Source organism: Narcine bancroftii, chromosome 1 (genome assembly GCF_036971445.1).
Source record: "Narcine bancroftii isolate sNarBan1 chromosome 1, sNarBan1.hap1, whole genome shotgun sequence".
Lineage (NCBI taxonomy): Eukaryota > Metazoa > Chordata > Chondrichthyes > Torpediniformes > Narcinidae > Narcine > Narcine bancroftii.
In genome coordinates this window covers 134,301,560-134,316,482 of record NC_091469.1, presented here as the reverse complement: position 1 = coordinate 134,316,482, position 14,923 = coordinate 134,301,560, and the positions used below count along the sequence as shown (strand labels likewise).

The 14,923-nt window shown below is 39.8% G+C and overlaps 1 protein-coding gene across 17 annotated transcripts in view; it reads left to right on the top strand.

Moving 5' to 3' along the window:
- Positions 1–14,923, top strand: part of LOC138764513 (teneurin-3) — a 4,541,667-nt gene that overhangs the window by 4,484,244 nt on the left and 42,500 nt on the right. For all 17 annotated transcript variants that reach the window (XM_069940598.1, XM_069940580.1, XM_069940589.1 and 14 more), the window contains one exon: positions 5,706–5,955. In XM_069940598.1, the coding sequence (XP_069796699.1) occupies positions 5,706–5,955 (250 nt within the window). The remainder of the gene's footprint in view (positions 1–5,705; positions 5,956–14,923) is intronic.

Here is a 14,923-nt window from a genome sequence, read left to right as displayed (position 1 = left end):
ATGTGTGAGACTGCTATGCCAGGGCACATAATTCAGTTGTAAATTAAATTGCTCATCATGTTTATAAAACTCCCAGAGTAATTATGTGTATATTAAGTTGAATTGATGCATGACCACGGTTGGATAATCAGTGCATACTTATTTGCTCTAATGCACATGAACATTGCAATCGTGTGACTGATTTATTTAGGGGAGACACAATAGCTCCGGATGTTCACAGTACAACCTTATGCCCTCACTTCATATTCACAGAGAAATTATTTGAGTCGTCATCATTTGTGGTGCTTGCGATACTAAGACACGTAGCAATGAAAGTGGAGTCGAGGAAATGGGCATGCTAAGTGAATAGACAAAGACATGGCAAGATGAAAACAGTCAAGGTCATCTGGTTTGGTAGAACAAGTGAAAGTGTTGTGTTCATTTTAAAGGAGAGGTTTTGTGTTCAGAAAGATTTGGGTGTCCTTTAACGTAGATATATGAAAGCTTATATGCAGGTTAAGCGTCAGTTAGGGAGGCAAAGCATGTGTTGGCCTTTATTGCTAGAGGATTCAATTACAAGAATGGAAATATCATTCTCCAATTATATAGAGAAGACAGCTGGAACATTTGGACAGGTCTCGTCTTCCTTCCTGAGGAAGGATGTACTTATTTCTTCCCTCAGATATCTGGAGCCAAGAGTGACAGTCTCAAGATAAGAGGTTACCACTCAAGACAAAGATGAGAGGAAATTTCTTCATGACGAGATGCTGAATCTTTAGATATTGGAGGTTATTGTGGATATTAAAGAGAGTAAATGATGGATTTCTTGGAAATTTAAAGGGTTGATTTTTAGAAAGTGGTTCAGAGGTAAATGAACTGTAGAAGAGGTGCAAAGGGCTGAATAGCCTCCTCCTCTTTCCATTCCTTACATGGTCTGGTGGAACCGGAATAGCAGCAGGCATTTGGAACAGCCTCATCAAAGTCTTCATCTTATGTTTTTTTGGGGGTTTCTTTTTTCTTCTCAGATCAAATGTAAATAAGAAAATTCCAATGACATCCCACTTTTTAGTTATTTTCGTTCTAACATCTCCAGACTTTCATCATCATTTATTTACAAGCTACATTGCACCATCACCTAATGGTTGCACTTAGCAACTAATTCAATGTGGTTTTATTCAACAGTTTAATCATTAGCTGTATTTGCTTGAAGTAATGAATTAAGTTAGTTACTGAATTGAACAAAATTGTACGTACATTTTAACTACCATCAGAGTAAGAACCATAATGTTTTCTATGTCAGAATTAATTAATTTATATCCTTTTCAGCCTATTTGCAGTGGAATCTTGACTTTGTTCTTGAGCAACATCAGACCCCAATTGGTAGCAAGCAATAATGAGACGTAGAAAGTGATCACATCGACATGTCCTGATATTTCTATGGGGAATGCTCCAGGTTACTTCCATAAATGACAGTGAGGTGAGGAACAGGTTGAATGTTGCCCAAAAGCAGCGGTTACACCACTTATATTCAGCGTAACTTGATTACTGACTGACCACAGCAAAACTTTAATATACTCGTTGAATTGCCATGAGATGGTGAGGGTTGAGGATGGATCTCCTCCCTGATCCAGTGAGAATCCTTCTGATGATGGCATTTTCTACCAGCAGGGAATTCCAGGAGTTTATTCAGAGTGATGAATGAATAGTCCACTTCAGAACCACCTTCCTCATCCTGCAACTTATTAATTCAAATGTCTTTTCCCTGTATTTTGATCCATCTGCAAAAGAACTGTTTCTTTTTTTCATCTAATAAAGTAAAAAGCCAAAAACTCAGCAGGTCAAACAGTGTACTTTATATAGCAAAGATAAGGATACATAACCAATGTTAAGGGCTTGAGCCCTTCATCAAGGCATGAGCAAAATGTAGGCAGGTGCCCGAACAAAATGGTGGGGAGGAGAAGCACAGTCCCACGGGCAGGACCGTAGATAAGGGAGGGAGGGCACACCAGCAAACAAGGGGAAGAGAGAAGGCTCTGTGAATGGAGAGGGTGTGGAGAGCTGGAGGAAAGAAGGCAGATGGATGGGGAGGAGATGGAGAATAAGGAGAAGGCTAGCAGAAGCCGGAGAAGGCGATGTTAATGCCATCCAGTTGAAGAGTGCCCAGATAGAAAAATAAGGTGTTGCTCCTCCAATTTACGAGTGGTCTTGGTTTGACAGTACATGAGGCCATGGACAGACCTGTTAGTACAGGAGAGGGGAGCAGAAATGAAATTATTTTGTCTGCAGATTTTCGTATTTTACTCTTTTTATGCATCTGATAATTTTATTCATCTCAACTGCCAGCCTGGTCTTTACATCATGGTTACAGATTTCCAATCCTACCTGCAACTTTGGTAATCTCCATTGTAACTTTTCCCTATTCTCCTAAAATGTAGTGATGAAAAGTGGACACTGGGCACAAATGTGGCCAAGCTATGTTGAATAAAGTTCCAAAGTAATAATGGCTTGGTGCCAGTGGCCACAAAGTGAAAATTATTTATACTTACAGACTGTTGCAACACACCTTCAGAACTTGCCAGAGTTTCATGGGCAATTAATTACTTTTGAAAGTGCAGTTCCTGTTTCCCTGCGCGGTAATGCAGCCACGAGCATGGGCACTTGTTCCCACCAACACCAAGTGAGATTAGTGACTTTCCAATGTGGTTTATTTTTGTGGGTATGGATTGAGAAGTAAATTTCTGGAGACCCTAAGCTCAGTGTTTTGACTTTCAATTAAAAAGCAAGATCCAAAAGTTCAGAAATTAAAAATGGAAAATGCTAGAAGCATTCAGCAGGTCAGACTGCAAGTGTGGAAGGAGACTTAACTCATGTCCTGGTGGTGAAAAAATCGATTGAATGTTCTTGGTGATGATGAAAAGTGTTGCCATTATGATGGAACATCATAGAACAGGAGCAGGGGAAGGTCACCTGACCCCTCCACTTTGCTCTCACCATTCAGTGTGATTTGACCCAGGCTTTATCTCCTCTGCCAGTTCTGCATCATCCTCAATTCCCCAGTGTTTGAGAAAATTAATTTGCTTCCACTGTAAACACCCCTAATAATTCAGCCCCCAACCCTTTTGAGGCTGAGAATCCCAGAGATTCATCACCATCTGCAAGAAATTCCAATGGACTTCAGTTTTTAAAGATCACCCGCATCTTGATTCTTTCCCACTGATGAAGCCATCTCAGTAGGTGCTCTGTCACGCTCACTCGGAAACTCATATGGATGCGGATTTTTGTTTGATGTTCACATTTCAGTCTTGTTAAGCCAGGCTTGCAGCTGGAGTATCTTTTGCCGTAGCTTTGCTCCACTGTCTTTTATGTGCAGGCTAAATTTAACTTGATTGCAACAAATTGTCATAAATGAGCAGGAAATTCCTTTCTCTGGTCAAATCAGCATCCTGACACAGATGTGATAGTTTGCAATTTGGACAGTTAAGTTAGCTAAACTTTGAAACTTAGCCCTGATCAGGAGGCCACAAACTGTATATAACCAGGGGCATCTGATGGTGATTTGAGGAAGGAAAGCCAGCCCCTCAAGTCTCCAAATGCAGAAAGACTGAGAATAATGAATGTGTGTACCTTAAATTCACAAGGATAATTTCTGAACTGTTAAAAATGCAAACAAATGTGGTAAGTATAGCTGCCAGTTACACTAGCCTTCTTTTGTACCTTTGCATTCTGAATCTCTGATTGCAGCCCATGCCTTTTGAAAAGTAATCACTTTTGCTAGGTGTGAAACATGGTCAACAATGTATGTGCAACAAGTTCCCATGGACAATAACATAGAGTGAATAGGTCACCTTTTCCAATGGTCAAGGGATAAACATTGGGAAGCACAGTAGGGATTATGGAGTGGATCTAAATTCCTTATTGAGGAACCTTTTATATCTTCCAAGATGGAACCTGGTGACTTGGTTTACTAAATAATCCAAAGGACTTTGAACAGTACAACAGTACCACACTGAAATGTCAGCCTTAGGGTTCAGTACTCGAATCTCTGGGTCGTAACTGGGTCGATAACCATCAGTTGTCTGACTGCTGTCAACTAAGCTTTGGCAGGCACTTCTTTTTACTGTTGCTTAGTGGGATAGAGTAATGCACCTTGGTCAACAGTGTATATGCAACAAGTTCCCATGAACAACAACATAGAGTGAATAGGTCACCTTTTCCACCTTAAAATTACACTTTTTAGCACTAAAATGAATAGTTTTATAAGAAACGTCATCCAATTTCCAGTTTTTATACCAGTTTCCACAGGTATTCACGTTCCCTGCCAATTCCCCTGAAATTAACATGGGTTAAGGGTGAAAGGAGAAAAGCTTAGGGAGAATGTGAGGAGGAAACTTCTTCAAACAGAGAGTGGTGGGTTTCAGGAGAGAGTTGCCAGCTAAAGTGGTGAATGTGGGCTCAATTTTAACATGTAAGAAGAATTTGGACAGGTATGTGGGTGGGAGAGATATGAATGGCTGTGGACTGGGTGCAGGTCAGTGGGACTAGGCAGAAAAAGATAGTTCAGCACAGACTCGAAAGGCCGAAGGGCCTGTTTCTGTGCTGTATTGTTCTGTGGTTTTAAGTCAGAATTTATGGACATGAATTTTGGTCTAACTTTGCAGGAGAACGTGCATTTTTCATGTCATGATTTCTCTCTCATTGGTATTAGCTGAATAGAAGGTGAAACCAATTGGAATTGTTTCAGATTATTAGTGCGTGTTTTGAAGTTAGTGTTCAGTGATGTTTTAAAGGTATTTTGCATGATTTTGTGAAGAGTGACCAGTATGTGTGTAAGTCGCATCACATTACTAGTTTACCTTTCTAGCTTTAAATGGGCTCTCCTTAAAGGATACGGCGGTATGTTCATCTTTGCACAAACTATGTTAAATTTAAAACTCACCAGTCATGGACTAATATTCTATGTGTAGTCCCTGATCTTGTAGAAAATAAAAGAAACTAGTGTAAATATCAAACTGAATTGAGGTCCAAACAGCATGTTCTCAATGAATTATTGAAATGTGGTCAACTTATTTCCAGCTTTAAGATGTCTCGTGTCCTTTGATTAAATCGGGATAAAATTGGAAGATAAAGATTCCATATTAAAATCTGCAGAATTTGCTCAAAAATTATTTCATAATTAAGTGCTGCACTAATATCAAGGAAATTTGCCTCAGGTGATATAATATTACCCTGTAAAACAATAAAGGCGAAAGCAAATATTTGCATGAGACGAAGATGTGAGGCTCTGAAGGAGAAGCGAGAAGCCGTTCATCACTCTCATTTAAAACTTCGTTGTAAATTTTTATAATGAGAGTCATTATATAAAAATTGTATTCATCCAGCTGCTCTCCTGTCAAATAGCAAGCTTGGTCTCATCCAGTATGCTTGATAAACTTGCCTAAGATCAAATCCTGCCATTTATACTTCTGTGGATCAAACGACAGGTGAATGTCAAATGATTTTAGCCTTTAGAGAATGATGCAGGCCCTGACATTCAACGGTGATTTAATGTGTATTCTCTTTCCACAATTGCTGGAGGCACAGCCTGTCTTAATCAATTGTTTTGATTGGTCTGGTCTAATGTGAAATTTAAATTGTGTTTCATGATTTATGTTGATGATTTTGCGATCAAGGGAAATGCCTTATTGCATAAGACAATGACAAAGTTAGTCTTATCATCCCCCCATTAGGAATTCTGTACAAGGGAAATGGTGAAAATCAGTTCATCTCCCAGCAGCCGGCTATGATCAGCAGTATCATGGGGAATGGGCGAAGGCGAAGCATCTCGTGCCCCAGCTGCAACGGCCAATCAGATGGCAACAAACTCCTGGCGCCCGTGGCTTTGGCATGCGGCATCGACGGCAGCTTGTACGTTGGTGATTTCAACTTCGTCCGTCGCATTTTTCCTTCAGGAAACGTGACGAGTATTCTTGAGCTAAGGTAGGTCCGGAGCACCAACGTTTTACAAGGATAAGCTGTGAACCATGTGAAATTATTTTCTTTGCAATCTTGCCATTCCTACTTGTGCTATTCCTTTTTACCATCTACCTGGAGAGGATGATAGGCTTCCTGTACATGAAGGTAAACTGAAAATGTAGACAAATGTTGCCTGGTGGAACTTGTTGCATTGATCTTCTCTGTCTGGACACCAAAAATTGACCTATTGTTCCTCTCTCTTTTATCAGTGGTATTGGAATTCCTGTGAGAAAGAAAGAGAAAGGAACAAGAAAATACCCTTCCCTGAGCTGATGGAGCCCTGGAGAAGCTATTAGCATTGTTTTTAGTCCTTGGTTAGCTCCAAATGGCACCTTTGACTGTGGTGAACAGAGAAGCTAGAGGGACTAAGACAGTGATTCTCAACCTTTTTTTTCCCCACTCACATGTGTTATATGACACTTCCTGTGTCATAGGTGCTGTGGTTAGTATGGGACTACTTAAAGTGGTATGTGAGTGGGGGGGAAAAGGTTGGGAACCACTGGACTAAGAAGTAGGTCAGGGAGCATCCATGTCAATATTTCAGCTTGTGACTCTTTATCGAGGCTGACCCACTGAGTCCTTCTAGCCGCTCTTTGCCCACTCAAGATTCAAGTACCCGTAGTTTTTGCATTTGGCGTCTGTTGATTTGCCAAGAGCATTTGTAGGCAATGGTTCTTTCCTGCAGCTGGGGCCAGTGTAATTTTGAAACATGAGCTCATTCATTGCAAATGGCTTTGATTGACTTTAAATCCTCTTTCCAAAAAAAATCCCTCCCAAGTTCTAAAAAAAACTCCAGGTGTTGGGATCCAGTTTTTAAAAAAAAAATTGACATAGAATATATGGCAGCTTGGATTTTATTATTATTGAAGCTAAATTAATGTGCAAAGGTTCAATAATCCATTTGCTAATTATTTTTTACCTTTCCCCTGAAGCGAAACTTCTATTTTCATTCACAAAACGGCAAGTTGGGGTACGTAGGTTCTTTGACTCAATAAGAATATACAGTGACAAAAGGAAACATATTTAAAATTCGGTTAGATAAATTTTTACATGATAAAGGAATTAGGGGATATGGGGAGAAGGCAGGTAGGTGGAGTTAGGTCATAAATTAGATCAGCCATGATCGTATTGAATGGTGGAGCAGGCTCGATGGGCCATTTTTGGCCTACTCCTGTTCCTACTTCCTATGTTCCTATGAATCCAGGATACTATTGTTCTGACGAGGTTCCTGCAAATAACTCCACACAAATAACTCCACTGCTGATACTCATTTAAAGTATTTAGCTACCTTGTTATGAAGGACAAAATAAACAAGTGCCTGGTTAGTGTAGGGCAAACACATCAAAGTGAATCTGTATTGCAGATCACCATTAGCATGTATTTTTAATGAAGCAAACCTGATTTTGCCGAGAAACTGTTCTGCATGGATGACATTAAAATGATATGACGGCTCCTCGTATATAAATAACATAACCATTTTGAGCCTCTTTGACAAAGTGATGAAGATACATGTTATTCAAACTGAACTCTCTCATTTATATTCTGAACCTAATCTACATTGTTCTCTTTTTTTCTTGCTACCTACTAAGAAATAAAGATTTTAGACATAGGTAAGTTTAAGAACTGTTATTCTGTACTTTACCACTTCAGCTCCCGTGTTTAAATTAATTTTCTTTTTGTATATACACCTGCTGCTTCATAATAGCATCTGAGTAATTGATTTACTTCCTGCCCACAGGACTACAAAATCTATTTACTTTCAGTTCTGAATTGGGGTTGGGGAGGAATCGAGAAGTTGCCTTAATATTTTCAAAATATCAAGCGTTCATTCATACAGGTCTGGTCCTTGAGTTGAGATTTTCATTTGGAGAAAGGCCAATTTTGAGGAAATGAGAAAGGATCTAGAAAGTGGATTTGGTCAGGTTGTGTTCAGTTAAGGGTGTGCTTGGTAAGTGAGAGGCTTTCAAACGTGAAATTTTGAGAGTACACATTTGGAATATTCTTGTCAGGATGAAAGGTAACAGGGATGAGAAATTTTGGCTTTCAAGAGATATTGGATTTAATTCAGAAGAGGTGTATAACAGGAATGGAAACAAGTAGCAAATGAGGAACTTGAGGAGTATAAAAATTGCAAGAAAAAACTTAAGGAAGAAATCAGAACAGCTAAAAGAAGACACAAGGTTGCTTTGGCAGACAAGATGAGGGAAAATCCTAAGAGCTTCTCCAGGTATATTAAGAGCAAAAGGAGAGTGAAGGACAAAAGTGGTCCTCTTGAAGATCAGAATGATTGGCTATGTATGGAGCCAAAAGAGGATTTTGGCATCTATATTTTCTCAGAAAACTGGCACAGAGTCTAGGGAAGTGAGGCAAATAAACGGTAAGGTCTTGGAACGTATACAGAATAAAGAGGAGGATGTGCTTGCTACTTTAAAGCAAATAAAGATGACTAAATCCCCAGGGCCACACAAGGTATTCCCTTGGACCTCAGACAAAATCATGATAGATTGAGATAGAATATGCAAGCAGACTTTTTCCACTGAGGTTAGGTGAGATTAAAACTAGAGGACATGGATTAAGGATGAGAGAGGAAAAGTTTAAAGAGAATATTAGAGGGAACTTCTTCGCATAGAGAGTGGTGGGTGCTTGGAATGAGTTGCAAGCAGAAATGGTGAATGTGGGCTCAATTTTAGCATTTAAGAAAAATCTGGAGAGTTACATGGATGGGAGGGGTGTGGAGGGCTATGGACTGAGTGCAGGTCAGTGGAACTAGGCAGAAAAATAGTTTGGCACCGACTAGAAGGGCTGAAGGGCCTGTTTCGGTGCTGTTGTGTTCTTTGTTTGGATAAATTAGCACCCCAACACTTCATCAGCAAAACTTCCTGAATGTGCATGAGCAATGTTAAAATTTGAGATGCAAGTTTTAACCACCCCTTTTTGCTGTGATAATTATTTAGCAGAAGAGCAGATTATGCAATCCCACAATATCCAGTGAGTGAGTTATCCATTGAAATCAGCTCCTCTGCTCTTTGCCCAAAATCGTGATCGTTAGAGGGTTGCATAAATGAGAAAAGCTATATTATTTCACTCCCATTAGGATTTAGTATAACAAATTGTACAGGGAAACTGCATAAAATAGGCAAGCTATGCCACTCCCTAGAAATTTATCTGTATCATGTACTTTCCCATTTCGTTCTGAAGCTGTTCTCTCTTGCCCTCTTGAATCATGCATTGTCAATCACAAAAATACCTCTTGCCCTCGGTGGAAAGGAGTTAAAAGGACTCTTGGGGAAAGAAGGGAGGTTTGGTCAGCGAATGAACTGCGCTAACCTATGGAAAGCCAGCATCCATTCATTGTACCAAATGCATCTGTCAGTGATATAATGGTTCTGTACAGTGTACAGTGTCCCGCATCGGACTGGTCAGCCACAAACGAGCCTGCAGCTGACGTGGACTTTTTACCCCCTCCATAAATCTTCGTCCGCGAAGCCAAGCCAAAGAAACAGTGCTGGAGAAACTCAGTGGGTCAAACAGCGTATTTTATATAGCAAAGACAGATACATAACCAGCATTTCAGGCTTGACCCCTTCATCAAGGTATGGACAATGGGAGAGTGGTCTAGCAGAATCCGGAGAATTCAATGTTCATACCATCCAGATGGAGGGTCCCCAGATGAAATATTAGGTGTCACTTCTCCAGTTAATGGATGGCCTTGGTTTGGCAGTGCATGAGGCCATGAACAGACATGTCAGCGCGAGAGTGCGGTGCAGGATTGAAATGGATGTTCTGTGGTTCTTTTACTGATCATCTTAAATTTCTGTCCTTGGATTACTGACCCTGGTGCATGAGGCATTGTTTCCTCATTATTTCCTGACTTTTAATCTTCTCACCTCCAAAGAGGTGATCTCCAAAGAGATCATCTTGGTCCTTCTGTCCCTTCACATATTGAATGGGATATGGTTTTCTATTCTGAATACCATCATTATAAAAATGGTTATACTGTATTGCAAATTCTTAATTTCACTGCACTTGCTGAACTCAATTTGTTGTGGACTGGGGCAGTGGAAAAGATCAAGGAGACTTTTGGAATGGAGATTTGAAATGACGTGTGACTGGAAGGCTCAAGATGGGCATTTTGGACACATTGTGGATGCTCCATAAATTGGTCACTTAGTCTCATCGATGAATAGCAATAGCCGAGTTTGGCAGAGATGTACTTCAATCTCTGCCTCACCTGGAGGTCCTTGGATCGTGGTGAGGGGGCAGTTAGACTCAGAGAGAGGAAGGGGTATTACAGAGAGTTACAGAGAAAGGTGCCCCTCGAGAAAGCAGAAACCGGAGGGAAAGTGGAAGCTGCGACTGGCGGTGGGATCGCGATGCAACTGGTGGGAAGAGCACAAGACCTTTTGAGGGGAAGGGAAAGTAGCAGTGACCAGCAGGTTTCTGAAGAGTGGAGGTGGCAATGGGCAATTTGAAGGAAAATGTGAACATACCTGAGAAGAGAGGGCAAGTTGCAACCTGCTAAAATGGCCAGTAGCTTTATAGGAAATGACTGGGCAAGATGAGATGGAATTGGGGTGGGGGGCGGGGGGGTGTTGCTGGAAGAGAATCTAGAGAAAGATGTAAAATTTGGATTAGCTTATGGAGGAATATTGGAAGTAGTAAATGTGATTGACAAGGTGGTGTCGGTATTTATTAAATTGAATTGTTTATTAATGTCATGTACTAAGATACATGCCCACCCACCCCCATACTTATTAGTTGAAATCAGGCTGGAAGAATAGGGAGGAGAAAGGTTTGCAGAGAAGTTGTGTCATGTGATAGAGTTCATTTCTGGAGGATCCAGGCCAACAGGGCCATACTGAAGGAATACTGCATTGCCAGAGATGCTGTGTTATAGTTGACATGTGAACAGAAGGCAAATTTAGGTGAGAGTAAAATATTCCATAGCTGCTTCTCCCAGAAATTTCCCCAAAAGCCCAGGTTAACATTCTTCCCTCAAGCAATGCCAAGAGAACTGCATCGCTCATCCTGTTGCTCTTTGCAAATCAACTCACTTCTTCTCCCACGTTAACATGAGAGGAAGCTTCTTCACTCAGAGAGTGGTGGCTGAGTGGAATGACCTTCCGGAAGAGGTGGTTGCAGCAGGGTCAATTTTGTCATTTAAGAGGAGGCTGGATGAGTACATGGATGTGAGGAGGTTGGAGGGTTATGGGCAGGGAGCAGGTAGGTGGAACTAGTGGAGAAAGGGGCCAAGATGGCCTGTTTCCATACTGCAATTGTTATATGATTATATTTACCACACAGACGACGATTCAAAAATAACAATCTGGCTGTAAGGTGATTTGTGAAATCATTAGGATGTGAAGGGTGTGTTGCCAGCTCTTGATTCAATTGTGATTCTTTTTCTTTCCCAATTGTCCCCTTCTGGACTTCGTGCAGTACTCACTGCATGGACACCAGTTATGCTGAATAACTCTGTTACTGTTGGCTGATGTTGCCACTCCTATTGAATAGCAGGTTCTGCTTTGTGTTCTGTGTCGATCTGGAAGCATTTCTTCTCTCAGAGTGTTTTTGAATGAGCGGAAACCTCCGCCCCCTATAGGTAGCCAAAGCATCTGGCTCAAAGTCAAGGGCTCCCACAGCATGGTGCTGTTTTCTGCTGAGACTCCCCACTCGTACAGCTACTAGTGCAAGCACATTATAAACAGACAGTCCAATGTTAAACTGAGGTTAATTTTAACACAAGGCCACTAAATTTCCATAGATAGTTTCAGAACAGTGCACTGATTTGATTTTTCATCTGTATTCATGAATGATTGTGGGAAAATTATCCCTGTGAATGATTTGAAACATTTTCCTTAATCCCTTGCCCCTGTAATTAGTTTTTCATTATCTTAAAAGGAGATGCCAATTTAAAACCAGTCATCATCTTCCATTCCTGCCCCCCAATTAGTTTGAGGCCCAAAATAGTCATAATATTGGTAAGATGAATGTTCCATAATGCTGCCCTTGTTAATGTCACATGACAATGTTGTAGGACACCAGATATTAATGTTACACGGGTTGCAAATGCACATTTCATGTCATCACACCATTACTCCATCCCAATAAATAATTCACCCCAAAGTCTCAGGAAGTCCACAGACATAGACGAGCACTATTTGTACAACTGCCAACATTTATTTATATCAGTGAGCATTGCTTTATCTATTTCATTGACTGACTTCATCCTGAACTCGTGCAGAATGAAGAACTGGGAATAACTCCAAAAATTAAAAGGATTTTAAATAGAAGTGATTTTATCAGGCTTGAGGAATAGGTGTTGATCAGAAATGCAAATTGTTTGGAAAGACTTATCTAATGGAAAGTGTCACCTGAAATTGTTTGGGGAAATAAATCATAGCCCTAAATTAATATTGCTCTGTATCTATTGGATTTTCTTAGTCTGGTGCCAAACATAAGGTTCTTCCACAGTGAAATACATTGTACCACAGCATGCCGAATGCAAAACTCAGTTTCAAAGAAGCTGAGGTCAGATGAACATAAGAGCCTATTGCCCAGAGCTGTTCATCTGCACCATCTATAGGCCAACTGGAGAATTTTCTTCCCATGGCACCTTTGATAAAAGGCGGAGGAAAAGGGATATCGGGAAGAGAAATATGAACAGTTTTAATACATAGGTATTCTGAATAATTAGCCTCCAACCTACGTAAAACATCATCTCAATAAGAACAGGCTACACTGTAATGCATCAGATAGTGCTACTAGCTGACAGTTTCTGAAATCCTGGACTCGAATGCATGTTTTCCCTTTTACCATGTGAAGTTGGTGGGATTTTTCAAGGGAAAATAAATTATAATGAAATAAGTGGTGGAATAGAATTGATGGAATTTTCTAAGAACCTCCAACTACAAGATGAGCTATATTATAACTAAAATGAAGGATGAGAACACCTCTCAAAATTCATTCTTGGTTAGTAGGCCTTGGCACATTATATCGTCACACAGTTTGGTTCTGAAATTAATTCAATTGACTTCGGTGGAATGAATTTTAAAGCTGGATTACAACTTGTTGGCATGACTCATTTAGTGTCCCTGACCAGTGATGAATTTCTAAGCACAAAATATTCCCATTTGGGGGTGATGAGTAATACTGTACATAACTCAGGAATGTGTTTGTCACTTTATTTCTGGTTTTGCTAGAACAATAGTAAACATATTTTAAATGATAATATTAGGATTCACATCTTGAATATTATGCACTGTTCAGACCAGTTATTCTTCCATTGGTTCAGACCAGTTATTCTTCCATTGGTTCAGACCAGTTATTCTTCCATTGGTTCAGACCAGTTATTCTTCCATTGGTTCAGACCAGTTATTCTTCCATTGGTTCAGACCAGTTATTCTTCCATTGGTTCAGACCAGTTATTCTTCCATTGGTTCAGACCAGTTATTCTTCCATTGGTTCAGACCAGTTATTCTTCCATTGGTTCAGACCAGTTATTCTTCCATTGGTTCAGACCAGTTATTCTTCCATTGGTTCAGACCAGTTATTCTTCCATTGGTTCAGACCAGTTATTCTTCCATTGGTTCAGACCAGTTATTCTTCCATTGGTTCAGACCAGTTATTCTTCCATTGGTTCAGACCAGTTATTCTTCCATTGGTTCAGACCAGTTATTCTTCCATTGGTTCAGACCAGTTATTCTTCCATTGGTTCAAAAATATTTCTGCAAAAGTATTATCAGCAGTTACATGTCTGTAATATTGTGGAAACCAAAAGCCCTGCCTTCCTGGAGGATGTAAAACAAGTCCAACCAGGATATGAAGAAGGTGAATGGAAGGTGCCTTCGTGTTCTTTCTCCTTCTCTAACCACACTTCTTACTGGATCTCAGTATTGGATCATTTCTATCATTCTCAACTCCCTGTGGATTTAGGGTTAAGTAAAATGTTCATGATTAAAAAATAAAAATTAAATTTACATTTAATCCATTTATTACATTTTCATACTGAAATAGTTTGATCAGTTCCAATTGAATTTTGCTCAGTGATTTTTCTGATCATCTTGTATAATCTATCTCAGTGGTTCTCAACCTTTTTCTTTCCACTCACATTAAATAATCCCTCTTCCATCGGTGCTCTGTGATTAGTAAGGGATTGCTTAAGGTGGTATATGAGTGGGAAGAAAAGATCGAGAATCACTGCTCTAGACCCAATTGTTACTGAAATATTTCACTTGAAAAAAAATTATCATTGACCTATGTCCTTTGGAGTTATGAAAATGTACACATAATGAGTCAATTAAGTACGATTAAAACAGTGGTTTTCAAACTTTTTTTTTTCCACCCATACACCACCTTAAGCAATCCCTTACTAATCACAGAGCACCTGTGGCAGAGGGAATACTTAAAGTGGTGTGCGAGTGGAAAGAGAAAGGTTGAGAACCATTGATCTATCTGATTAAATGTGCTCTTGTCTCATTGGTTGGACTCAGGTCAATCTACCAATAATAAAACTAAATACCAATGTTGTGCAATTGTTAATGGCTGAACATTTTAACTGTAATCCATCCATTCTGTTAGATTAATAGTTTCTTCAACTAGGGTAACAGAAAGTTGTTCATTATTATCAGCCGTGCATTTACCTGGAATTGAGTCTATTTGCATAGATAAATCCCATCAATGAGTGGGAAATTTTTGCTATGATGCAAGCAAGTTAAAATAATCTCCAAATTGACTAGTTAATTCAATGGATGAGAAGGTTATGAAGGGCCTTATATTAAGAACTATTCTGAGATATCATTTATAAAATTCTGTCTATATATTCTCAATCCAGCATTGTATATTGACCCTACATATTATATAAAAAAAATTATTAAACAATATGTCCCACCCCGTTCACACTCTCTTCTCCTCCTTCCCATCCCATCAGGCA